The 26,750-nt window shown below is 42.0% G+C and overlaps 2 protein-coding genes across 5 annotated transcripts; one reads left to right on the top strand and one right to left on the bottom strand.

Annotated features, from left to right (window-relative positions):
• Nucleotides 1-1,266: 1,266 nt before the first annotated feature.
• LOC120807199 (dedicator of cytokinesis protein 7-like) lies at nucleotides 1,267-26,244 on the bottom strand. Of its 3 annotated transcripts, XM_040158954.1 has the most exons (50): nucleotides 26,130-26,244; nucleotides 23,818-23,905; nucleotides 22,594-22,772; nucleotides 22,301-22,369; nucleotides 22,030-22,156; nucleotides 21,368-21,580; nucleotides 20,247-20,332; nucleotides 20,075-20,141; nucleotides 19,659-19,808; nucleotides 19,361-19,441; nucleotides 18,977-19,133; nucleotides 18,705-18,835; nucleotides 18,056-18,149; nucleotides 17,767-17,929; nucleotides 14,744-14,861; nucleotides 13,859-13,929; nucleotides 13,618-13,756; nucleotides 13,394-13,495; nucleotides 13,202-13,288; nucleotides 12,550-12,781; nucleotides 11,975-12,139; nucleotides 11,669-11,841; nucleotides 10,762-10,863; nucleotides 10,255-10,341; nucleotides 9,677-9,772; nucleotides 9,364-9,504; nucleotides 9,018-9,131; nucleotides 8,730-8,900; nucleotides 8,343-8,482; nucleotides 8,027-8,196; nucleotides 7,763-7,914; nucleotides 7,264-7,446; nucleotides 6,856-6,982; nucleotides 6,631-6,715; nucleotides 6,326-6,422; nucleotides 6,058-6,192; nucleotides 5,559-5,711; nucleotides 5,249-5,407; nucleotides 5,058-5,158; nucleotides 4,777-4,969; nucleotides 4,450-4,593; nucleotides 4,176-4,307; nucleotides 4,039-4,053; nucleotides 3,373-3,498; nucleotides 3,195-3,284; nucleotides 2,865-3,101; nucleotides 2,606-2,749; nucleotides 2,322-2,428; nucleotides 2,053-2,226; nucleotides 1,267-1,477 (listed from the first exon to the last, which is right to left on the bottom strand). In XM_040158954.1, the coding sequence occupies exons 1-50, from the start codon at nucleotides 26,177-26,179 to the stop codon at nucleotides 1,435-1,437; spliced, it is 6,360 nt and encodes a 2,119-aa protein (XP_040014888.1). In that variant the 5' UTR covers nucleotides 26,180-26,244; the 3' UTR covers nucleotides 1,267-1,434. The 3 variants fall into 3 exon arrangements, with proteins under 3 accessions (XP_040014888.1, XP_040014897.1, XP_040014903.1); XM_040158963.1 differs by lacking the exon at nucleotides 10,255-10,341; XM_040158969.1 differs by lacking the exon at nucleotides 10,762-10,863.
• Nucleotides 15,739-17,505, top strand: angptl8 (angiopoietin like 8). 2 transcript variants are annotated; one of them, XM_040158985.1, is made up of 4 exons: nucleotides 15,739-16,236; nucleotides 16,738-16,887; nucleotides 17,091-17,201; nucleotides 17,306-17,505. In XM_040158985.1, the coding sequence occupies exons 1-4, from the start codon at nucleotides 15,931-15,933 to the stop codon at nucleotides 17,315-17,317; spliced, it is 579 nt and encodes a 192-aa protein (XP_040014919.1). In that variant the 5' UTR covers nucleotides 15,739-15,930; the 3' UTR covers nucleotides 17,318-17,505. The 2 variants fall into 2 exon arrangements, with proteins under 2 accessions (XP_040014919.1, XP_040014912.1); XM_040158978.1 differs by having other exon boundaries at nucleotides 17,091-17,505.
• Nucleotides 26,245-26,750: the final 506 nt, after the last annotated feature.

The following is a 26,750-nucleotide window of genomic DNA, read 5'->3' as shown; positions in this document are numbered from 1 at the left end:
AACAAAGCTGACCAGAGGCATAGGAGGAGAAATTTAATAGAATGCAGTAAAAAAGACAGTGTAAATAAATTAAAAAAAAAAAAGTTAATCTAATTGGTTAAAAAACAAATTTCCAGCCTTATAAAAAAAAAAAAAAAAAACAACAACAACAAAAGAAACACAGGTATCTTAGTAGTTACAGTGTTAATGTGCTGCAGTTCGTAGTACTACAATAGTGCAATATAATAGATACAGTAGTTGGAAATGGCTACAATGAATATAAACCTTCCACTGCCAGTGTGGCTGACACATACGTCTCTGGAGTGTTTTTTTGACCCAAGTTCAAATATAGTCTGCCTTAAGCTACACAGACACAATGCATCCAGTTATCAGACTGTACTGCAGGGTGATAGTAAATGTCACAGTTTGATCATGTTTGTGTGGGTGAAGGAGATGGCCTGGCTGAGGATAGTGATTCTGTGATTAACGTGATGTGACTGCAGTGCATTACAAGACAATTTCACAGTTTAAAAAAAAAAAAAAAAAAAAAACCACACATAAAAATCAATTTTTCCCCACACACACAGTAATGCCTTACTCTTAAACTGCTGCTAGAGTATGTCCTTCCTGGACTCAGCCTGGGACTGAGACCGGAGCATGGACAGAATGATCCCACCTCCTCTCTATAATGAATTCTTATAACTAGAGATGGGCAGATAAATGCAACTACTTGAGGAAGAAAGGAATGCCAGTTATTTGGTCTGCTGATAACATAAGAAAGCTCCCTGGGACTATTTAATAACTAAGTCTGGCAGTGACTACTACCAGGCATAGTTTAGAAAAAAAAATCTCTTACAAAGTAAATAAGGCCACGACACAAGACAGACAACCTACATCCTCTTCAAAAGCAAACACTAGGGAAAAAAAGGAAAACAGATACACTCATGAGTAAACCCCCAAAACGATAAACCCCCAAAACGATTTGGATACAAAATGTGTTTGGTAGCTCTAGTCCTGTAAAAATTAAAGTTTAAACCAGTTCAGGCTCAGAGAGATTTCTTTGGGTTTGTCAGGGAGGAGACTTCTTCTGAAAGCTTGGCTTTAAGCTCTGAGATGTCAGAGCCCTGCTCCGAATGACGATGTTTACAGTGCAGATAAACTTCCAGCATAAACAACCGAGGTTTTCTCCTACAGAGGTGTGAGTGTGGTGGTGATGGGGGAGATGGGAAAGAGCCGACAAGTGTGTGTGTTTGCGTGTGTGTGTTTGTGGGGGGGGGATTATGGCATGACTGGGTGGCCAGGGGGAGGGTGGGTAAAATAACGGGCTAGACGAGGAAGATGATGGTGCATGTGACAGTTGGTGCGCAATGCAAGGGGGGAGGGGGAACAGACGGGTAGAGATGGTGCTAATTTCTAAAGCTTGTTGTTGTGTGCTGTTATCCAGTTTTTTGTGCCTCAGCAGTCAACTCTTCGGAGACTGGATCTACTGTAGGAGTTCCTGAAGGAGAGAAAAGCAAGACGATAAAGAATCTTTAACTACAAGTGTCGTGGTTTATTTTCCTGCTGAACTAGCTTTAATTTGTTTTCTCAATAACATTTTAATGTGCATTTTAATTTCTAATTAGTTTGGATGATCAAACTACTTATTTTCCTCAATACTGAATCATCCCTGTGGCAGGTGCTGTTGACTGTACTGATGTTTTTCATTATGAACCAGCAGTCTACAGACACATGCAAACACAGAGCCGATGCCAAAAGCAGAGGAAAACAAAAACATATGGTGATAGTTTCCATGGTCAGGCTGAAATACTTCAAGAAGTGCACCAACTTTCTTTTGTTAATTAATATACAAAAAACAGAGGAATATGACAGTTATTAAGTCATTAAATATACAGTGCACATCCATATACTGGTGAAAAACACAGAATGTATGAATCTATGACCTAGAGAGTAATAAAGTTTGATTTTATGATTCTCTTGTGTTAGTTTAATGAGGTTGGAGAAGCAGCGTGAGCTCATTTTGTGTGTCTCCGTGCGTAGGCGTGTTAGAGTGTGTTTTATGTCTCAAGTTACCGTTGTGTTTGCGTGGTCTGAGCTGGCAGGGTTCTGTATAGCTGGGGAATCTTGCGGTTGATGAGAGGACCCAGAGCTTCTTTCAGTTTATTGTAGTTCCTCTCCAGCTCTCTGTGGTACTCCTTCTGATCTGGTCCAATCAGGGCTTTATTCTTCCTGAGGGCATCCTCACACCTGCAAGAGAAAGAGCAGAGAAGACACAGGGAGTTGGGATTTGTTTTTATTAGTTACACAGCAGTCTGCGTCTGGGCCGTGGAGTGTGTCATCACCTCTTAGTGAAGTCTTTAAAGCAGAGGCGCAGTTTGTTGTGATGGCGGAACAGCTTGGGGTCATTAGGAATGTCGGAAAGAAAGACCTGCGCCACCTCAAGGGGGCCCTGTGAGGGAGAGAACCTGTTACATATCTGCTAAGGAATGTCAGTCACTACTTAGAAACACTGACCCAGTCTTTCAACCCCATTCTAATGGGATTAATATTCCAGGAGGATGTGAGGGGAGGCAGTATAGGTGTGCAACCTAGGTTTTTTTTCATTTCCAAGTATGAAAACAGGCACCTGGTTGACAGTGGTTCCCACAGAGCCCTGCAGCACCATCTGCAGCATCTTGGAGTCCGCAGGGTCTTGGTTTGTGGCAAAGGCCAACTCCTGAGTCTTTTTCTGCATGTCCTCAATGGCCACCTCCATGGGGACAAGAATGATCTGGAGAATAAAAAGACAACAGAATGAGAGAAAGTCGTATCTTTTTATTTTATTTTTTCCATGTCCTACGTTGGCGTGGAAGCTGCCCACAAATCCCTCCTGAACAGAGACCCACCTCCTCCTTGTGGATAACGTTGACGCGTGTCTTGATGTAAGGGAAGGCGTGAGAAGTTGTCAGAATGGTTTTGCGTTTGTACTGCTCGTGCAGGTCGCCATGGGCTCGGCCGTCCAGAGTGAAGGGAGTACAGTACATGAAGGTACGCAGGTTGTAGTTCTTGTCAAAGTAAGTGATTCTCTCCTTTAGCTCGTATGTGTCAAAGTACGGCTCGACGTAGGTGATCTGGAGGAAGGCCTTAAACAAATACAAACACATATCAGTACAATTATACCTTTTGCTAAATCTGTACTGTTATATTATGAGTCACATATATAAATAACATGTCACCTTGTTGGGATCCAGTTTGTTCTTGTCCACTGGGTTGGAGTCCTTGATAATTTCAACCACCTCATCCCCAAACCTCTCTGAGTAGAACTCCTGTGCACCAAACAGATTGATCTTTAGACATGTGTTTCACATAAATCACTAATCAAACCATTTTTAGTATCACGATGAGTTAACGTGCCTCAAGTCTGTGGGAGATCTCGGCTAATTTGGTGATTGATGGCTCCTTGTAGACGAACTCTTGTTCATCCAGGTCTCCAAACCGACAGCCATAGAAACCAACCCGGAAGTAGGTCCCAAACATTCTCTAAACACTAAAGAAGGGATGAAAAGATGAGACGATTAAAGGGTGCAGCGGCTGAGTGAACTAAAATCAGCATGAAACAGACATACAGCTTGTTTTTTTAACAGGAGAACAGCACAAAACATAGAAAAAATTCACTGTAATAGAGATGTAAATCTTTTGATTTGTTCTGTTCATGGAGGTTGTGGACTTTACACATAGTTGCTTGTTTTTCACAAATGAAAACATTAAAATGTCTGGTTTAGTAATAGAAGTACAATCTCTGTAGGAAAAAGGGAAAATATCTATTTAGGCTGCAATGTAATTTGACCACAGCAGGAGGGTGGCAAAAAGGAATGGAAACTGTTTTGTAACAGTGGTTCAACTCAACTATGTCAACGGTGAAAGCAAGTTTTGTAACACTCACCAATATCATGTCACATGAGGGATGAGGAGAACCAGCAATGGGGAGGAAAGAAAACATTGTAAACACAAAATAAAAAGGAATCGCTGGATCAGTTTTATCTTAAATGTAATAGTCAATATGACAAATGAGCTTGTTACCTCCCATCCTGAACTCTGGAAAAGTTGAGAAAAGAAAAGAAGCACACCAGAAAGAAATTAGGATACAGTTTGCTATCTCATCAACAATAACAGCCCAGTTAATTGCTGGTGATCTGAAGATCAAGCTGATAACTCACTTGGTTGTAGACTTTGTTGAAGGCATCCTGCAGTTTTCCGTGGACAGTAGCCAGCTTTTTGAAGTCTCTGTTGGCTTCATGGATGGGCAGCAGAATCTTGTACACCTCATTTATGGCCTCGTACATGGCTGCCTGGGGTTACAGCAGAATGGAAAGCCAGTTCTACACATAACAGCTCGATCACATAACAGTCTTTCAGCCCTGATAACGCTGTAACCTTTTGCTGTGTTAACATGCCGCCTGTCAGCATGTGGTTGGAGAATGTGAGTCGTACCATGTTAAAAGAGGCAGCTGCTTGCTCCAGGAGGCCCACCAGACCAGACTCGCTGAAGTACTTCGCAGCACAAATCCCCTCCTCCTCTGGAGACAGGACATCATCAGATACTGCTGACTCCTCCAATACGTTGGATGAAATATTCTGAGGGAAAAAAAAAGGGAAGTCTGAATAAACATAAAATCTTTATATATGCTCATTTCAGCGATCACAAAGTTGAGTCTTGGTGCTGCAGTTTTGGGACAGCCCATCTCATTCTGCCATGCTGCTGCCCACATGTGTTGTTTATAGTAGAATGAGTCACCAATTTAAACAGCACGAACTGACCTGAAATGTGACGCAACCAATTGGCAGGTAGCGGCAATCCTCCAGCATGTTGAGGTATTCTGCCACCAGTGCAGCGCTGTGGACCAGACAGTGGGCAGCCTCAGCATGGTTCCCTCTTTCAGAGTGTTTTCCTGCCATGTTCTGGAGCCACGTAAGACGCAGGTCTGGTGAGTTCTGGTAGCCCTTTGCAATCCTGAAGTTAAAAATGAGAGAATATCTTCGGTTTTAGTCACAACACTTTATTTTTTATATGCCAGTCTCACTGATGGGCATCTCAGTACCTGTACATTAAGTCAATGAGCATCTCTGGATCCTGCTGATGCTCTTTCATCTTCACAGTGTCAGTAAGAATCATGTGCAGGTTGAACACCAGATCCTGGACCTGCAGTTTCAAAAGTGCAACACAGCACATTAATGAAGTCTGGCAGCTCCACATCTGGACGTTGTACGGACAGCGATGGCTTTTATGTACCTGCTCCGGGAAGGGCGTGTCACGCAGCTCCAAGTCCTCTTCAGCGTATGTTAGGATGGTCTTGAGAGACCGACGAAGATGCTCCTCATTGAAGTTCTGTGACGTTCCCACCAGGGAGGACAGAGACATGGTGACCTGCATCTTTACTCGTGCAAAGTTCTGGTCCAAGGAAAGAAATAGGAGAGATTGTGGCTCACAACACGAGAGAATCCACTCTATAAACATCCTGTGTTTGTTCTGTAGATCAATTTTTGTTGCACCGTGTCGCCAGCTATGCAGGAACATCAAAATGCAAAACGTCTAAACTTACATTTCCAATCTCAAAGTTCTGTCTCATGAGCAAGTAAAGAGAGGCAGACGCATGACTTCTGACAGAGCCGACACTGCTGCTGCAGTGACGAAGGAGACGCAGGCACAGGTCTGCACAAAGCTCAGTGTCCTCTTCAAACAGCATCTCTGGGAACTACATACAAAAACACACTCACTCACTTTGTATAATCCCAACAAAAATATATTAGCTACCATTTACTATTTGTTTCAGTAAAATTCATTTTTTTTGCACCATGATAAAACACAGATGCAGCATCAAAAAAAGAAAAGATACACATGAAATCCTTTTGTTTGTGTTTCGTAACTGTGGAATCAAGATGTGTGAAAAAGTGCAGTGAACAAGTAGGGAGAAGAAAAAACAGTGTGCTGAGTCACTAATTTATCAAACTGAAGTCATTTTAGATTGTTTAAAAAAGGATAATAAAACAGCTCTTAACTTTAATGGAGACAGTTGGCTCACTAATACAAACTGTACTTGCCTTGAAAACCAGGGCCCTCTGTGTAGTGAAGCAGTGCTGCAGGAAGAGGGCGCTCTGGTTGCCTGCCATGCTGTGGAGAAGCACTCTCAGCACACCGCCTAAAACACTTTCCTTCAGCTCTGACGCCACCACAGTCTGGGAGAGGACAGAGAAAAAAAAAAAAGAAAAAAAAGAAAACTTAAGGCAGGGGAATACTACACAAAATGTGTGTCAACAGCTGGCAAAGGGCATAGCATTTAGCACGGTAATGTTTTCTTCCGTGTTTTACCTTGACAATAATCTCCAGTGTGTCCAGTACTATCAGAGAGCCCTCAGTAGCTAGGTTTCCATCCACCACAGACTCCTGCTCGACCTCAGCTTTAGTCCTGTAACACATTATGTTACAATCATCAGTATTATATATCACACTTAAGCACCACTCAAATGAAGACACAGTATATTATACAAAAGCGTGTCCATAATTTAAATTCTTATCTTTAAATTCTAATCTAGAAATCTATCTAATTCTATGTACTATTAGGTAAGAAATTTACACTTTAGTTGCCATTGATGTAACTAATGTAAATTACATACTTATCGACTCTGTCTGTATTTTGTCTCCAGTGAGTGACGTTCTTTCTCCACCTAACGTTCTCTTGGCTGCCATAGGGACTCCTTTCTGGAAGAGTAAACAAATTACTATTTCCATGACACACACGACAAAAAAAAACCTTGGGAAAAGAAAAACCTTGGGGGAAAAAAAAACAAAAAAAACCAGCTACTGACACACACACATTACTGTGCTCTCATACAACGTACCTCTGCAGCGGCGGACCATCTCCTGACGAGCCCCAATGGTGCCCAGTATGGCCTCCTCCAGTCGGGCCTTCATGTCCTGAGACTTTTTAAACGTTAGGCTGTTGATCCTCTCCAGAGCTTTCTTCCCCTACATCGACCGCCAAACACCACACGTTAGAGACAAATAAAACAAATGTCAATTTAATAAAAACCTCCAGTAAACGGAAAAGGAATGAAAAGTACTTACAAAACAGCAGGGATACGGTATCGATTCTCTGATAATTAAGACAGTAAAATTTCTTGAAACAACTACTGATATATCTGTAATGATGTACTGTTGGTCTGGAAGATCCAAATTAAACAAATCTGAATATTGTTTTTGATGCCTATCGTGTATATCATAGCAGTGGCAGTGCCTGGTTATTGTACCTTGTATTCAAAGCAGGAGACACAGAGATGCAGCAGATCCAGCAGACGGTTTATTTGCAACACGGACAAATCAGACACCCAGCGCTCCAGGAGAGCTGCATCTGCATTCTTCAGCACCCACAGGAAGCACACCAGCAGAGTCCTGCTACACTCGGCAGACAGAGAGCTGGACTGGCGCCCAGCCTGATGAACACAAACATACAAACTCAGTGCCAGTCTTTGAATCTGCTTCAGTACAAAATGGCTGTTTAAAGAGAGTTGTGAAGAAAATGGACAGAGAGCCACCTACAGGCTAAGAGGAGCAGTTGTACTTCATAAAAGAACAACAACATGGGAAGAATGCAAATGCTCTTCCAATGAGTGTTTGTGTGGATTTACAGAAAGGCCAGAGTGATCATCTGTCAAACTGAGTCAGTTGCCTCCCACACAGAGGCCGTACTGCGACCTGTCAGTCTGTAGGGCCCGGGGGAACCGCCTGACCTCTGCCATTATCACTCACCACTGTGGGCAGCGCAAATGCGTTGGCTTTGGCATGCGGCAAAGGGGAGCCGGCAATCGCCATGGCAACAGACTGACTGATAGTGTTGCTACCGTCTGGGTCAGCATCGTCGGCGTGGGCTGAGGCATGGCGGACCCTAGCAGGCGAGGAGTCTACAAAGAAATAAGAAAAGCACTCTCAGGTGCAATAATGCTGGAAATAAAACATGATTATCTGGAGGAGGTGGATAGCATTATTAGCACACCGCATATATGTTCTGCTGACCAGAGAAGTCGTGGAGCTGATGCAATGTCTCCATGACGATGGGGATGAGGGGAAGGTAGAGCTGAGCAACGTGGGCTCTGACTTGAGGTTCACTGTAGCGAGGGTCTGCATCATGGCTGCAGAGCAGGGAGTGAACAGCACTAATGGCCTTTTTATGAAGGAAGAAAACCCTGTGGGAGTATATCAGTGTTTTTCAGACTGTGCACTTGTACTTTATACTATACTGTATTAAAGATTCAATCTCTGATGATCCCTGCTGGGAAATCAAGTGAAAGTCTTTATCAGTACACCGTATATGCAACCAACAACAACCCACCCTTCTCCATCAGGGTCAAGGATGAGAGAGAGCTCAGTAAGCAGCAGTCCAGACAGGAAGTGCTGCTGGCGAAAAGGGACGGAGAGCTCAAACATGGTGGCAACACTTTGGTCTTGCACCATACTGGAAAATGCCGAACTCTACAGATAGTGAGCAAAGGGATAGAAAAAAATGAGAGGGAAGTAACAGCAGGTTTAAATGAAATCAGTTAAATTACATTTTTATGCTTTACAGAAATACAGAGATATTGCTTTTTCAAGCAGCCTACAGAAGTGGAGGTTTGTTCCACCAGTACGCAAACAGCAAAGTAGATCCCCTCTACAGTATAACACCTGAAAAGTTAATGAATGAACACAACTATAAAGTTTTCTCGCATTTTCCAGTTACCTGTGAGGTGGTGGAGGAAGTTGAGGGGGAGGGGGACGCTGGAGGGCTGAGAATTGAGCACGGCAGGTTGAGGATGACGTAGTGCTCGTGGCTGCAGACGATACGAGTGAAGTCCATCCTCAGCGCATTCAGAGAGCTGGGGTTCTGCGCTGTGTGGAGCTTGTTGGCAATCTGTTTAGCACAAAAGTTTGTTTGAGACAGTAAGAAGCTGTTTTAGCATGTGCATGGGAGCACTGGGATTTAAAGTGTTTGATATTAGAGGAAAACAGGGAGGGGAGCAATAGGCACCTGTTTGTAGTAGGAACGGATGAGGTTGAACACAAAGCCCCGGTCCATGAGAGACAGCAGGTCATTCAGGAAGAAAGCCAGACTGCTGTTTAACCTCTCCACAAGCTCCACATCCTGAGAGAGAGGAGTAGATATTCAGGTGAGAAAAATAGGTGGATTAGATAAAAAGGAAAAATACAATACTGTACATTAGGCTATTTAAATCACTGGTTCTAACACTGGTCAAGCACCGAATAAGAGATAAGGCAACTTTCTATTCAACAAAAACTTTAAAACCACTGTCATCTTTTATTGGTCAATACTCCGCTCATTTAAAAACAAATGGTGTTCTGCCAGTTTCCTGTACCTTGTGGTATCGACTGGCAATGTCTGCACCGATGGCACACAAAAGTGCAGCAATGTCGTCCACAAAGCGGTCTGGGAATCGCTGACGCCTGGGAATGTCCATTTTCGATGTCATGAACAAGTGATGGGCCATGCTCTTTGTCTGAAGGAGAGGGAAAATATGTCACTTAATGTAAATGTTGCCTTTCCTGCTATAATAATGGCCCCTGTGGTATGTGTTTTGTGATTTGCAGCATTCTGGTCAAAACTCTTTAGATTTAGACTTTTTAAAGGGTGCTGTGAAATTGCTGTTAATTTTTCAAAGGCATACTGACCATAAGCTGGAAGAAAAACCAGGCCTGCTGCAGCGCTGCTTCCCTCACTGTGCTGGTGCTGACTACCCACTGTAATACCAGCTCCTCATGGAGTAGCTAGACATGAACCGACACAGACCATGAGGAAACAATTTCAGAAACTAGATGAGCTATTAAGATTAAAATTGTGTGTGTTTGTTGTCGCGAGGAGCGAGCCGTGAACTGTAACCGGTTTGTGAGGATAATTTTGCAATTGTTTGATAGTTATTAAGGCCCTAGATACAAACTGAAATAAAATAAGCTTATCATAAGTTAAACATTGATAGTAAAAATACACTGAACACAATAATCAGTAAACCTGCCACAGATTTACCTCTGAAATTTTCAGACAATTCCAGACAATAAACTATTCAGTGTAGGTGTATCAAAAAGCAAATCTTCAACTACTCACATATAGACACAATTGTTGAAATGTTATGAAGTTGTGAATGTTAATGTTAATGTTACTGAAAGTTGATGAATGTTAGGAAACAAAAATGTGTTACTTTGTTATGGTGACTGCCAGTTTTACAGTTTGTTATAGTAGATGCCAGTTTTACCTTCTTGGTAATCTGCCTTGTGGGAACTGAAAACAAGGCCACGCTGTCCAGAAACGCAGACATGCGATTGCAGCTGCGGTCGTTTGCCTGACATGGGGTGATGGTGAGGTGAACACACAGAGATGAGGAGAAAGTGATGTGAAAATGGATGAATGGAAATGGATGGGTGGCCAGAGAACTCTCTGTGAACTTTGATGAGTGCAAGGCTGGTAAGAAATCTGATGAGCCCCAGGCAGAGATTGTGTCATTAGAACAAAACAGATAGGGGATGTTAAGCGGCAGTGAGAAGATGGATTTTAAAGTATGGACAACGTGTTGTCGTGGATAAGAAGGTGTGACAGGTTGAACAAGGCTGAACAGTTTGATGGGCGGAAAGAAGCACACACATATACAACCACTGAGAACTGAGGTAGGAGTTGAGCCACGAGTTGATCAGAGATGGTTCAGGGTGGAGGTGGAGGTGATGAATGAGGAGAGGGAGGTGGAGGAGGAGAAGGGATTTGGCACCTGCTTGAGCTCACAGCTGGAGTTGGGGTTCCGACGTAGCACAGATCTGGAGCCACCAGGGGCATAAGCAGAGTTTACCCAGGAGTGCGAGCGGTCAATGCCCTGCCATAAGCCACCGGAGACACACAGAAAACACACACACAAACACACATAAAGCGGCAAGAGGCAAGGGCACAGTGAGTAAAGGGAAGATAATTACCACATAGGAGAATATGTGAAGGAGATATTTTGGAAGATAGAAAAATAAGGGAATTGAAAGGTGAAGGTAAAAACAGAAAATAAAGCAGGGGAGGGGAGAACAACGGAGGGACTGGAAGTATTGTATAAATCACAAAGGACAGCAGCACAAAGCATAATTGCATCTTTGACTTAAGCAGCATCATGAACTGTTGACAGAGTTCTCAATCAACGTCATACTACTGAATCGGCTGTGAAGAGACAAGACAAGGGAGGGCAGTAGTATCATCACAGCAAAATGACTGACTGATGTTGGATAAACATATGGCAATATGGCACAAGGGGTACCATAAAAACACAGACTTTTGTGCTGCTCTTTCTTGTTTATGTACAAGGGAAGCAAATTAGTCACAATCAACATTGGTAGTCATTACTTAACTGCAAGACCTTTTAATGCTACACAAAATGAAATTTTGCAAATTAAATTAATGTGCAAATTCGACAACTAATGCAGATAAGAATACACGTTAGGGCCAATACATCGGTGCAGATTTCTCACAAAACATAAGCGGATGAACAAGAAACTTCATAATTTTGCAGTATTTAACTTATTTCATGACTTTCAAAAGGTCTTAAAAGGCTTTTTCAGTACTTGCATCCAGGCTAACTACAGTAACAATTGTATAGCTCTAACAAATATGAAAAATTTTCAAAGACAAGCACAATTCACCTTGCTCCCTATGATCCTTTGCACCTCTTCATCAGGAGAAACTGGTGTACTGGCCAGGTCAGGGTTGGAGTTGCTGATACTCTTGGAGCGGGACAGGTGCAGGCTGCTTGGGCGGGCTGTTGCTCTCGACAAGGTGGCATACTGCATCGGCATCTCGTAGGACTGGCTCCCTCCTACTCATGGAGATGGAAGGAAAAAAGATGTTAGCAATCAACAGACGTAAATCAAATGACTGTCAGTGGTTCAATGAAAGCATCCCTTTCTGCTTATCGGATACATGTTGTACAGTTTAGTATGGTGACTGACCTGTCGGGGGCACTGTAGGTTCGGCAGTGGGTAGGCGGAAGCAGTAGTGGATGTAGGATGCCAGCAGGTTGTTGCGGCCATGCTGATCCTGGTTCCCCTCCAGGTTCTTGTGCATCTGGTTGACCAACAAAGCCATAGCTTCAAAGGCAGCACGGCCCAGGTTCACTGTAGATTAAGCAGGAGAGTAGCATGAGCCGCACATTAAATCATGCATAACTGTGGATTGATTGATTTATGCATGTTATGATTCACACTTCAGAATATAATCGTGATGCTTAGCCAAACCAAAATTTAACACACTTTGATGTATTTAGTGATAGATTTTGTATTGTCCTGACAACTGGCATATCGGGCGTTCTGTCTTGTATGTCAAAGTAGTTGACGATAAAGATTTTGATGAATGATGCATTAAGTGAATTAAACAGTTTTTTTTCCCCAAAACAATAATTATGATAAGAATAATCATCATCACATCATCTACTTAAATGATCGGAATAAGCAATTTAGCCTTGTTCCAGGTGCAATTCTCCAGCAGAATTAATGTGAAATAGCTCTCGCTTTCAGATCTCACTTACCAATTTGGCCTGCAATGACCGGTGGGTAGACGATGAGCTGAATGAGCTTGTTGAGCAGCTGGTGCAAAAACCTGACACAGGTGTCCAGCAGAGCCCCTCTCAGTGCAGCCATGCTGGCCTTCAGCTCCCCCTCCATGTTTGCCTCGGTTATGATGACGTCCTTCAGGCGGAAGGGGAAGGAGTACTCCTCCAGAACATACACTAGAGTAAAGAACTTATCCAGATGGGGGTCCTAGAGGTAAAATCACAATAAATCATAGCTACCAACTGAACTCAGTGAATTTCAATTTGGCAGCACTGTTCTTATATTCCAGAACACTTTTAAGACAGGATCCAGGGTCAATTTGATTTTTTTGAATATAAAGTAAGAAGAAATTATATTCAGACACTGCTCACAGTACATGTAAACCTAAAGAAATGTAATGTTCTTTTGAATAATGAATATGTATATGAAAAGAATTCTGAGTTATCAGTATCTCCTTTGTCTCTAATATGCTCCATGTTTTCTTTCCACAGAAAAACTAGGGGCGTTTACATTCACATTAGATAAAAACAATGGATACTAATGTTAATTATTATAATTACCAGACCACTTCCAGTAACACTAACCTCATTCCAAAGGTGCTCGGTATAAAAAAACATATTTGTGTACCTGGGTGTGAACTGAAGAGGCTGCTGTCACCTCAACATTGAACACTCCTTTATGATTATCCACCCACTTCATGCCTGGGAGCTGAACCTGCCACAGAGTGACATCCAACTCATTTAACACTCAGTCAAATCACAAAGGAGTAGGTGATGGCAGGCAAAGTGATATTCACACAATCTCTTTAAACACACTCACATCAGGGGTGAGTACAGAGTAGCTAGGTGGAGGCTTTTCTACTGAGACGGGCAGACTGAAGGAGCCGGTGCGTAGTCGGCCATGCTGCATCAGAGGGATCCACTGCGGGCAGGGAGAGACACACGCGATCTCTTAACCATGGCAAGACAACAGAAGGAGCTTTCAAACAAGTGAGTGTGTGGGTGGATGTGTTAAATGTGGGCCAGCTGAAGGAGTGTACTCACAGTGTAGCCCACAGGGGTCTCCAGAGGAGTGTTCTGTTTGGGCTGGCAGCTGATGTGGTAGAAGGTGAACAGCAGATGGTGGTTGTCGGTCAGATTGGCAGGAATCTTCATCTTCATCTCTTCATAGAACTCAGGAGACCTTCAAGGCAAAGAGTTAAACACAATGTTTATAAAAGACACTGTGAAATAAGAAAAAGTTGGAAAGACGCCAGTATAAAGTCAACAGGTGATTTATCCGTACTTGTTATGGTAGATGACAGGGGTGTACGCCTCTTTCATGAACTCAGAACAACTTGACTTTCCAAAGATGACCTGGTCAAAACGACAGAGTATAAACACATTCGTTCAGTGACCATCAGGGGGTACTCTTTTGACAAAGTCAAATCACTGCAGTCTTGTCAATCTTTTTAAGAATTTCATCTTCTTCACTTTGTTCACTTTGCAAATAAAACACACTTTTTTCTACTTCTCATGTTCTTTGGGTAGGTAATATTACGACAGTTCACCTGAGCCAATAACTTTAAAGCAATTCTCCTAATATACTTGAACATCTAACACTCAAAACCTTTAGCCTTGAAACCTGGCTAACACCCATGCAGTATATTTAGCTGGATTTTGGTGTTTTGAACATACCAAGAATGTAGATTACACGATAATAAGAAATGGATTATATTGGAGGAGTGGTGTGAGACGTTTCTGTGGACATTTTGACACTATTTCTGCTTCAACTTGTCACCACTGGAATCCATTGTAATTGGAAAGAATTTAATCTGACAGCCTTCCTATAAACCATAAGATTTTAACTGTGACTTTCCAGGCCTACAGGGGGTGAGTGGTTGATACACAAAAGGTAAATTTGGGCGGAGTATCACTTAAGCAAGCACTGTTTTCTGTGCGTTGACTATTTGATATTCAATTAACAAAAATATATCAGAGTTATTACGCAAAAGATTTACTGTACTAAACTAGACTAGACTGTTTTGCCAACTCTGTTGCTCATAAAATATGATGCTTTGAAGAGGTTCACTTTTCCAAGAGGACCTCATATAGGATTTCACTGCCTCAAGCTTTTCTTTGTGACTAGAATTTCATTTTCCCGAGAACATCGCAGTCACGTGTGACTCACCGGCAAAGCTAGACTGGGGTCCTCTCCTGCCATGAACTGAACCTTCACGGCGATGTTTCTCACTGAGCCCTGACGACTGCTGAAGTTCAGAGTTTGTGGGTAAACATAGAGCAGATTCCTGAAAGGCAAAATGATGCAAGGCATAGATTTATGTCTCATTCACAGGCCTTTTAGTTCCATACTCCATTTGAGCCGTGCACTTAATGATTAATTTAGAAAATGTCCCTTTTTCTAAAAAAGATTCAAGTCAGTAGCTGCCTTCATCAGTCATATTTTGTCCATGGCCGTCCCTATATCATGCTTTAAACTGTTACCATAGTTGGCTTGAGAAGGAGAGAACGATGACCTGGACAGAGGTTAAAAACTGAAAAACCATGAAGGAGTTAAAGGAACACTGATCGATGGTTAAAGTTTCAATCCCTGGTTTTAGCTTGTTATGTTGTAAACATTTGTCAACAATTTCACACATCATTCTGCATCTACAAAAACATATAATGTTCTAATCGTCAGAAAATAAAATATATTTAGTTTTGTGTGTGCACAATGTGACCCATTACTGGATTTGCTTGGTCCAAGTCACCTTAACTCCTCTCCAAGTCAAACATTAGAGGTAACTTTTGTTCATATTTTGAAACAGCTGGTTTTATCCATTTGTCAAGAGCCCTTGACTCACCACAAAATCACATATCTTTGATATAACGTTAAATAACATTTAATGTCCATATTGTCATACTGGTCATTGGAAAGCATATAGTCTCCTCACCAAAGAGAAGCGTGCTACACACGTTATGTATGTCTCATGTGTTTGTGACCTAAATGAGAAAATGAGTATCTCTGGGGTTAAATTTCAAGGTAAGGTCAGTGAGACTAAGGCCACAGAGAAGACCTGTGATCGAACCACTGCTGAGCTAATGTTTTACCATGGTATTGCATACATCCAATATAAGGCACAGTGACCACCCTACAAATTCATCATCCAGGGGCTATTCTGATGATGCTAACCTCTGCGCAGCTGTGTTAGACAAATATGTATTTTTTTTTTTTTAGCTTTCCTTCCTCATTTGTTAGATTTTATGTCAAACAAACTTTCTCCGAACTGGTTGAATTGCTGGAAAAGCAATCAGAAACAACCGAGTGAAACAGATGACTAGACTTCAGTCAGTTTGTAAGCGACAGTTATTATCAAGATGATCTGGGGCCTGTGCATGATATGTATGGCTGGGGGTTTAAGAGCAGTCCATGCAGGTCCGCTCACGAAGACCAGCAAGATGGAAGACATGACTGCACCACAGGAAGAAGTCAACGTGCTCATATTTGGTGTCATACAGTTAAGCGAATCCCTTAACTATGTTTATGAAACCACTGAAGCAAAGATAGCGAAAATCAGCCAGACTTTGAAGAGCCATGACAGGACTCTTCAAAAGTTGGGAAAGCAGACAGAGCAGGCCTTTGAGGTGGAGAAACAGATGAAAGAAGTGATACAGTTGCTACAGGTAAGAAAACACAAAAATATGTAAACAACTGATTTCCCATGTGCTGTTGCATGGTTGTGTTATTACAAGAGAGATAACCACTGAGAATTAAAGCTACAAAATGCAGGAGCAGAGGAACACAGAGGCAGTATGTCAAGTATCTAATGTCTACATCAGATAAAACATCTGTTTATCTGTGTATACAGCTGAACAGACATAACAATGCAGGTCTCTGGTGATTTGAAAAAAATTTAAACAACAATGCCTTATACAATGTCTACGCAAACCCTTAAGTAGCTATTCCGTGTTCTGGCACCTCACTCTTTTTCTTTTTTATGACCCATAGTCGATTCTTTAATTCATTTTCCTGATTTATATGGATAAATCAAACTCTTTTATCTGAGATAAGAGAGTGAGTGTCATTAGAAAGCTGCATGTTATACTGTGGGGCAAGCAGCTGCCAGCTGCACTGGGATCGTTGATGGGGGAAGAGGATAATCTGGACAGATGCTCTTTTGACAGGCCCAGATGGCCAAGCAACATGCTCAGACCAAGATGACTACAGACTGGCTGGACAGCATGGAGCAGGAAGAGGTGGAGCTGAAGACAAAAGTGAAAAGGTTGGAGACACATCTCAACAACTCCATACCCACCAGCATCAAAGAACTGCAGGTAGAGAAAGCTGAAATCTTCTTTATAGTTACAACTTACAGATAGAAGAAACAACCCTCCGTCACCTTCACTGTCACACCAGCCTGCCAACATACACTTTTGGATAAGGCAAAGGCACTAGACAACTTTACATATTTGAATACCAGTCACTGACTTACTGACGTACAGTTAATTGGTTACTTTAACTTTTTTCCTCTTTTTAGAAAAGAGCAGATGAGCACTCCAACGTCTTGAAAGGTTTACAGCATTTGATGCAGTTCCAAAAAGAGAACATTGAGACTCAGAATGAGCAGCTGTCAAAATTGCAGAAGATGGTGAGTCACTTGTTCAAAACATTTGATGTTTTGAACCAGTGATCGTTTCGTTTAATAAAATGTACTATTTTATTTCCTTCCTCCAAAATGACGCTATGACATAGTTTCAGCTTTGAAATTCACCACTGAGGTCTCCCAGTCTACACAGCTCTGAATGGAACGTGTCCACCTGGATCTCAACTCTGGAATGTCACTGCACTCCCTTCCAACCCTGGTGTTCCTAATAAACTGCCAACTGAGTGCATTTGTTATGTAATATTTTTTGTGTCTTTTGTTTGTCTGACTTTGAAGTACTTGGTAAACTTTGTTTTTAAAAAGAGCCATTCAAATAAAGTTATCAAATTAAAAGATTTTGTTTCACCAAACAGTATCATGGGTTATTTGTAACATATACTTGTTTTTGTATTTATATATTCTTTTTACAAAACAATTATATCAATGAAAATGTTTTTTAATTTGAAATTCAGGACCTGCTATCCTCTTTCCTTAAAACTACAGACTAAAGCAAACAAACACAGTGAGCCATTTGTGCAGTAACAGGTTGAATGTATGTTTTTTCGCTCACCTATAGGTGGTGTGTGGCGTGTATACATAGCGAGCAGGGAACTCTTGAACCTCTTTGGTTGGGCGAACACGCAGGTCAGGGTAAGGCTTTACATGAAGCAGCTCCGGTGACAGACAGTAATGAGGCAAGTCCGGAGCTGGAGAGATGTCGATCTTTAACTGGGCTGAGGGACAAATACACAAGAAAAAAACAATGCAAAAGGATTACGAATCATCTATAAACATTCGTACATTAATTCGTATTTACAAGGACAGTAAATATCTTGACTATGTGTGCAAGCCATGCTCACCTGTGACGGGTCTCAGTCTCCGCAGAACGGATGACGGTCTGCGCATATCTGCCAGAAACTTGTAGAGGTCCTCATCACTTAGTCTGTCCCCCTCCTTCATGCATACAAGCAGAAGAGTTGAGTTTGTGTTGAGATTAAAAAAATCTTAATATAGAATAGTTATAACTACTGTCTACTAAAATACACAAAATAATGAGAGACAGTAATTTTGGTTGAAGCATTTGAGCAAACGTCTTTTCGGGGAGACTGCAGATTACAATCTGCATTTGATTTTACCACACGAAAAGATCAACTGAAATATATATATTTAACTATACAAATATGGGTTTTATTGAAAAAAAAAAAAAACGATGATCAGCCTCCTTCAAAGAAACCAATCCCCTTGATTCATATACCATTTAATAAATATGGGAGGCAGGTGTGTCCCAAGTTTTCTAGCATCTTAACTTTTGCTGATTTCTCCGTCTCTTTAGTTACATGTGGTGTAACTCAAACTATTTGGTACCAGTTGGTTCCTCACGTTTTGCCATTACAGCTTCAATAGTAAAATGATGGGTAATTTACAAAACACATCATAGTCAGGTCAACTGTAACAGTACAAAAAACTACTTGAGCTTTAAGTATGTGTGGCAACTAGACAGAGTCTGACCTGTTTGAAGAAGTTGGTGACAGTAAGTGTTGCTGGTCGGAAAGTGGCAAAGTTACACATGTCATCCCCAACACTCATCCGCTCAAACCCCTTCTTCTTTCTCTCATTCCATGTTCCAAGACCTTTTCGCTCTGGTAGGAAGACAAATAATATAAATTAGTGAGGCCTGTGCATGAATGTTAATAATGCAATACTTTTATCACTTTCAATAGTTGAACGCTGTGTGTGCGTGCATGTGTGCGACTGTAGAACGTGTTTGGAATTGGTAGTACCAGAGTCAGAGTCCGGGTCTGACCGATCCAGACCTCCCACACTGCTGACAATATTGAGAAGGTGAATGGCCGTCCAGGCAAAAGGCATGCGAAAACGACCGAGACGACTGCATGACTGCTCTGCCTGCAGACGCAGCTTCTCCAGCTTCTCCTTGTGCTGAAGTGGGACAAGGGTAGACAAGATATGTTGACACCAAAATCAAAACATATAGATAAACTTAAAATATGCGCAATAGCCAACAGATCTGAAGGGAAAAGAGGATAGTAAATATTGAAGCTACTAGCCAGAATTGAGAAATGCTTGTGATTAGACAGTAAAAGGGTCCATGCTGGCTGCCAGCCCTGAGCATTGCAAAAGTTTAAAACACATTTTGGCTCCATTACCTTGGAGGAGTCTGATTCTTTCATCACCATGTAGGGTTCACAGCATTCTCCAATGTCCCCTTGTTGAAGGACTTTCTCAAGCTGAAATACAGTACATGCACATGATTGTTAACACATTAAAGCACATTGTTTATCACACAATATCTCAACACTATTTACAGTCTGTATTCAGATCAAATGTAATTGTAAGTAGCATGTAAAATGCTTAGGGTAAAGTGAATATCTGTGTGAACCAATAATTATCTTACACCATTAATTAAGTCAGTTTATTCTGTGTAACACCAGGGTTTCTCAGTACCTTAATGACTAGGAAGATATCAGCGGAGGGGTATGTGATGGAGAAAATGGCAGAACGGGCCAGTGTGGATATGGCTATGTGAGGTGTGTGGGGTTTAAGCAGCCCTTTCATCTGATCCGAGTTCAGGTCAAAGTAGAAATTCTCAGAGATCTGTTGGGAGGGAAGATTGAGATAAACGGGAAGCAGAAGAGGGAGGGGAAGGAAAGATGATAATGGAAATGCATATCAAGGGATTTTAATTCAGTTATGACTCAGTGATCTGAACCACAAGACCACTTAGACCTTTTTGAGAAAAGGGAAATTCAATTAGTCAAGCATGAGCTCAGCATTACATAAGTGGTTTTACAGACTGAAAGTCATCGGAACAACACTCATCATAGCAAATAAAAAATCTGATCTATTCCAACAGAAAATACCTTTTTCTTTTCCTTGACATCATAGAGGGCAAGTGTTCCAAATATTGGCTCAATTTCTATTTCAAACCTGAAAAAATAAAAAATATACAGTGGTTTTCAAATATGGACAGCATATAATAAAGAATCAAAGCATGACGACATAAATGTCACTTATATGCCAAATGTTACTGACTTCAGAGACAGACACTTGACCATGATCCTCTGGCCAGAATGTTCCTTGGGCACTTCAGGAGCAGTGCATCTCTCTACTGCTTCATCCTGCCACACAGACAACAAAGCCATGTACAAAACACACACACACACACACACACACACACACACACACACACACACACACACACACACACACACACACACACACACACACACAGAATAACATTTACACAGATGTCATGGCAACGTAGCACCAGAGAAAGCAAAGGCGTGTACACAGATATAAAGAAAGAAGGATGGAGCGAGAAAAGGATAACACAGGAAAGAAAAGCAAACAGTTCCCCAGAAGTGGCTGGGTTTCCACACATTATGGACATTCACTTTATGGGAACATTCAATATTGTTACTCTGAGCGGAAACAAATGGCCACTGCATGTACTAATATTTCTGTCAGAGTGTTCTGCTGGTTGCTGTTGTGAGCAGTGATCTCTGAGATTAAGTTCCAATCAATCTGTGCAGCTAGTATTAAAACATTTTTTTATTTCTTGTTGATGACATGTGGCTTTTCATAGTTTATGCTCTTATACTTATTTCAGCCATAGTGGTTATTGCTGCAAACAAACATAAAACTAAAAGTTTTTCTTAAACTTATTTCAAACGTTCCTCCTAAATGCACCACAGCCTGTGTACCAGAAGTTTTCCCTAATAGAATCATGCTTGCCCCTTGGTTGTCTGTTGCTAATAGCTTGTATTAAAAGATTTCTCCCATGAAACTGGTCAGCAGAAATGGTAAGCGTTTATTATCAGTGTGGTTAGCTACTAGATTAAGGTTTAGACAATTACCTCATTCATTAAATATGTGGCCTTTGCTGTGTGATGTAGGGCCACAGGTCACTTTCTGAAGAGCATAAGAGGCCTAATATTGTATTTAACAAAAACGTAATCATTTCTATTGATTTTGACCCTGGCCAAAATGCTACCCTGCGTTAACTGGGTAGAGCTTAAGAAACTATATTATATAATACAAACCAATAATCAAGAATTGTGAAGAATATAAATTTATATGATAAAGTCACAGGTTTATTACTTTAACATATCCTGTTCCACAACATAGGAGGATAAGGCTGGTGTAATACGAACCTCATCAGGGGGAGGGTACAGGCCCAGCAGGTCACTGTGGCGACCCTGCAGGCGTGCCTCTGTATTGCGGTGGTCCATGTCCTCTGCGGCTGTACGTTCCAGCACAGACGGCAGGAGAGCATCTGGGGAAGAGTTCTTCAGGTCAAAGATGCTGGAGGCCCAGCTGCCCCGAGGGGTCTCATCAAGGCTAACTGACCGACGCTTTGCGTCATCCTAAAAAACATAAGAGTGAGACAGAGGGGTGAGATCATTTGTTTTTTTTTTCCCTCCAGGCAACGATATTTTTGAAAGATGACGAGAACAGTATGGCATAGATCCCATAACCTTATTACCGTTAGCTATTTAATATGATTCATATGGAGAATGTGCAATGGATAATGGACTTACTCATTCTCCATCTGCTCAACTTACTGAGCAGAATATCAATCATAACGAGACACATGCCTCATTGGTTGGTTTTCTCCCCATCTCTATTTCCAGGTATTAAATGATGGGAGTTTCAGGAGCATGATTAAACTTTTAAGCTTTTGCTCCTGGCAACAATGCACAGTTGCCAGGAGTATACACGGTAAATCAATACAAATTGTTTAATGAACCTACAATGACCGAATGGCCATTCAGTGTTTACGATAACGTGTCACTTGAATACCACCATCAGCTACCTGGTCATCCTGGCGCTCAGCAGCTGCAGCCTCGTCCAGTTCAAAGGTCTGTTTGACCAGCCCTCGCTGCCTCTCTCTCTGTCGCTCAGAGTTGTGAGGGGTGTATGTGGTGCTGTAGCGCTGATACCTACGGGGAAAAAGTAAAAAGTTGTTGCAGTAATATCGTAACTGTCAATAATGTGAAGAGTGAACGTGGAAAAGTGGTGCACATTATTAAACAATAGGTGAAAAACAGATTGATTCAACCAGTACCACGACTAACACGGCTTACTTTCTTTGAATGACAAGCCAGTCATCTGTGTAGACTGCTAAGGCATCTCTCACTCTGGGATCCAGTGAGCTACATAGAGAAACACATAAATAATTGAGCAAAACGTGTCTTTAATATTTATGTTCATTCAGTGTCACAGAAAGGAAAGCTTTGTTCCTATCTGTAGGGATGTTTGTCTTCCATTACAGTTATATTAATCCCCTGTGTGTGTGGTTGTGTTAAGAGCATAGAGGGCTGTGTGTATTACGGTAGGGGTTGGTAGGGTTGTGTTGGCCATTAGCAGCTGGACTTACTCCTCCTCCTCAGGCAGTGGGGGCTCCAGTGTAGTGCACTCTTTGTCCAGCTGGAGGAGCTCCAGGTCATCCTGGGGGAACTCCATTAGCTGTCTGAGAGGGCCAGGCTCCACCCCGGGAGCGTGACTGCTAACATATTCCTCAAAGTCCACAGGCTCAACCACCTCTGTCAGGGGCAACTGTCAATCAACATTAAAATATGACATACCAATAACTATGACATGGCCATAATAACAGATCCTAACTTGATCACAAGGACAGGAGACAGGATGGCATTAAGATAGACTGATTAAGATAGATGGAATTTCTAATATTCATATGATACAAAACACAGAAAATGGATGAATTTAGAACTGAAAGGTATTCACGTAAAAGACAATATTCATCTTTTTATTATGCATCCTTGAGAATATATGAATGTATCACAGAAAATCTTTTGTTTGTGTTAAGTATCTAAAAATGGGCCTTTCTCACTCAACTCAAGGTGTCACAAACTTTGATTAAATGACAAAAACCTGTACGCTATACTTATACACTTTCACAAGATACTAAAGGGTAAGATTAATGTTGTGTTTTAATGTTGTGTTATGTTGATAACATTTCGTTTTCAGTTTTCAGTTCTTCATACCCTTACTTTCCTTTGTTTGGGTTACAGCCAAACCAGAATCGGCCACAGAAACTACTGCTACCAGTCGAATTACTGTACGTAAAACCACTGAAACGTTTACATAACCTAAAACCTCTTTTAGCTTGCCTTCTTTGCCCTTATGAAGCACTTCTAGAGTACAATGAGTAAACAGACTCCTTTCTACCACCTATGTCTGGTTTCTCAGGGGTTTTTTGGTTCACAGCAGAGTCCACAGCGTATTCATAAATTTCTACTGGACTAATTAAAAACTTGGCCGTCATCGTTGTAATGTGACAACATTTTTCCCAAATCACAGCCTCTAATGTAGGCACCCTCTTGTTCGATTTTAGGTGAATATCAACGCAGAAAGCTAGCCTGGTTGTCAAACAACACAGGTGAGCGAGAGCAGGTATATCGTATTTCAAAACCACCTCCCTTCATGCCTGCTGTCAACACCAATTAAAACTAAACTCTCCTGCATTACTTATATCTAAACTTAAACCTATAACAGAGTTACGCCCATCAACTTTTGAACTTGCTAATTGGAGCTTCAAACCTGCTGGCTGGAAACTTGAGATAAACACAGGGTGACTCACAGGGTGGTGTGCACCGCCTCGTTTCTTGGATAGCTGAGGAGAGCCATACTCTCTGGACACTTGTTTTCTGACCTCTGCAGCAACCGTCCTAAACACGAGAAAGACATAAAAGATTTGTCAGACAGTCAAACATAGAACTAAAGAAGAAATTAGTCCAAGGCACGACAAATCTATGAAAACTCCCTACAAAAATCATGTCAAGATGGGGGATGTTTAAGATAAATAAAATATAAAGTATTTCATTTGATGTGTGGATGCATAAATCTGATAAAACCACTGCCAAAAACACAAGGCCTAATTGAATTATTATAGGACAAGAGAAATTTGCATTAAAAAAAACCCTTTTTAATTCTTTACTCAAGGTCTCTCTCACACTCATTTCAATTTTCCAGATTCAGCGTTAAAGCATTATTGCAGAAGCACCTGGCTTGGCTCAACCTGTAAGTTTCAGAGAGATGCCTATACAATCTATGAAGCCCTCCTCCCATTACACAGTTTTCAGCTTTTGGTACTGGTGGCGATGCTGAAGGCCAGCAGCTGTTCTGAATAAGGACTAAAGCGGATCTCACAGAGAGGTGGCGAGCTGGCTCAAGGGAGCAGGCACAGAGCCAGAGCTCTGTCCACGGCCTTTATGGACTAACGGCAAATGGGAGGCTTAAAGAGAGACAATGCAGGGGAAAAAAAAAGAAAAAGAAAAAACAATCCTCTCACAGAGACAGCAAGCAGCTGCTCCTCTAGAACCCCAAAATGTCTGTTTCTCTCATATACGCGACTGCAAAGGCTCTAACTTATCCCAAACCATGGTCCTCATGATTACATAGCAAAAGGTTCATGCCTTCATTCCGGCAATACACAAGGACAGTAGTGCAGAGAAGATCTATGTCCTCTACTCCCATCTCTAAGATACAGCTAGGCTTTTTAAATTCCTGATGATGGCGAAACAGCCTTATTTGAAAGTAGCCCTTTTTTGCATGTTTAAACTTTATGAGGGAGTACTACATCCTTAGACGGCGTGGAATCAGTTTCTGCTGCTCTGCACGCCGCCCTTTTAAAACAGGAAAAAGGGAAGCTATCGACTGCGAAGGCAAGAGCCAGAACACCCCTTCCCACCCTTTCCTGCATCCGGCACAACACAATGGTCTGGGTCCCACTAAGGAGAGGAAAGACAGGACTCGGGGAATGTAGTGGGAGACTGTTCAATGAAGCTAACATCTCTACAGGATATGTTATTGGTGATCAACAGGCATATAAATAAAGTAACCAAAAAAAACACCAAGTCCACCTTGGGATGGAGCTTAGTCCAAAGTTTCTAATTAACACAATCCAGGCGTGCTTCAAGAAAAGTTTTCACTGAGGCGGCAAAATATCCACTTGTAGGTCAATGATAGGAATCTGTGATCCTGTTTGTTTTCTCATGGGCTTGTGGAGTCGCAAGACTAAGCTCTTTCTTGATAATCAAATTAACTGTGACGACAGGTTGATTCAGTGCAATTGGAACAGAACAACCCTGGACAAAATAAAGGTGCGGAAGAGCCCCATTTGTAAAAAACAAACAAACAAACAAACAAACAAAGAACAAGCAAACAAACAAACACAATTAAAATTTATTGCAGCAAACAGGGAAGGGTTTGGCTGCAAAAACTTCCACACACACACACACACACACACACACCGGTGTCCTTAAAGCACGTTATTCCCAACGCCAGCTGACAGATATGACGTGCCTGGACGTTTTCTCCTGGACTCTGATCAGAATTCATTTTGTATCCTAAGACACACTGGTTTTTCCATGCGGTGCTATACCTTGTTATGGAGAGGGAGAACCAGTTTACAACATGTGGAAACAGGTTACTACATTAATGCTGCGAGGCGTTCACACGGCAACGAGAACAAAACATCCTAGAGTCACTTGGTGCCATTTCGATATGTTGGGAGCATTCCCCTCGGTGTTACTAAATTTTGATAATCCGAAATGACACATCTCGGCCATTAGATTAGCCCTGGGCTTCACAGTGTCATCCTTAAGTAGCTCGATCATTGTTGATGACAATGCTCTTACGATGCTACCACAACGTACTTTTAAACGGGCTATTAAACTCTTTCAAAGTGTAAGAGAGTATCTATAGGAGCGCAAGACGCCTCGGTAAAGTCCTGTTTCATCTCAGCACGGTGCAGTTGTTTTTATACTACCCGGTGGATGGTTAGCGAAATATAAATACAGAAATCCTAGCTTAGTGGCTATATGTTCCGTGTGTCAATCTCCCACACAACTGCAGCTGTTAGTTAAACAATAACTTCTGTTACCGACTCACCGGTTGATTTTGTGAGCGAACGCCCTCCTTTCGCTGGCCGTGGATGTCATTTTTTTGTCCCCATGTGAAAGAAACTCCTCGAAGACAAACAGAAAGCGCTCTCACCGCCGCCGCCTCCTCCTCCTCCTCCTCCTCTGCTCTGTCTCCGTCCAGTCTTGTGCGGGGACGCGGGGACGCGGACACTTCGCGGACCGCTTCCTTCTCCACGCCGGGACCGGGCAGGGATCCCTCCTTGTTCCTCCTAGCGGCCGGGAGCTGAACCGTGGCCGTTGGTGTCAAGCCCGTCACGATACACGCGCCACATCGGCTGAAACTTCAAAATAAAACCCCTTTTTGCTTGCCGCACAAATTCTTTATTAAGTTATACCTTACGACACGACACCCGTTTTGTGTCATCCAATCCACAGCGGCATTTTTTAGAATTATAGTAAATTCAAACTACGGTAACGGTGCTTTTCGACTTCAATTCGCCATACAAGTCTTCGCCTTACTTCCGGCCTCATTATGTGTCACCCCCTAGTTTAACCAGCTTGTACTAGGTGGCTATATCCACCATCTGTTCATGCAGAAATCTCACCTGACCGGTTTAGAGAGACCTGATAATGGCGCATATCCACCTCA

This window comes from Xiphias gladius, chromosome 3, assembly GCF_016859285.1.
Source record: "Xiphias gladius isolate SHS-SW01 ecotype Sanya breed wild chromosome 3, ASM1685928v1, whole genome shotgun sequence".
NCBI classification, from domain to species: Eukaryota; Metazoa; Chordata; class Actinopteri; order Istiophoriformes; family Xiphiidae; genus Xiphias; species Xiphias gladius.
The sequence above is the reverse complement of the archived record's forward strand: the minus strand, read 5'-3'. Positions and strand labels throughout refer to the sequence as shown.

What these genes read in the sequence shown, in the direction of transcription:
- angptl8 (XM_040158978.1), top strand. Translation starts at nt 15,931, where the DNA reads ATGATCTGGGGCCTGTGCATGATATGTATGGCTGGGGGTTTAAGAGCA. An exon ending in AAGTGATACAGTTGCTACAG is followed by an intron (nt 16,237 to 16,737) that starts GTAAGAAAACAC and finishes CTCTTTTGACAG; the next exon opens with GCCCAGATGGCCAAGCAACA. An exon ending in CCAGCATCAAAGAACTGCAG is followed by an intron (nt 16,888 to 17,090) that starts GTAGAGAAAGCT and finishes TCCTCTTTTTAG; the next exon opens with AAAAGAGCAGATGAGCACTC.
- LOC120807199 (XM_040158954.1), bottom strand. Translation starts at nt 26,179, where the DNA reads ATGACATCCACGGCCAGCGAAAGGAGGGCGTTCGCTCACAAAATCAAC. An exon ending in CCACTGCCTGAGGAGGAGGA is followed by an intron (nt 22,370 to 22,593) that starts GTAAGTCCAGCT and finishes TTCTCTATGTAG; the next exon opens with CTCACTGGATCCCAGAGTGA. An exon ending in CACTGGAGATTATTGTCAAG is followed by an intron (nt 6,193 to 6,325) that starts GTAAAACACGGA and finishes GTCCTCTCCCAG; the next exon opens with ACTGTGGTGGCGTCAGAGCT.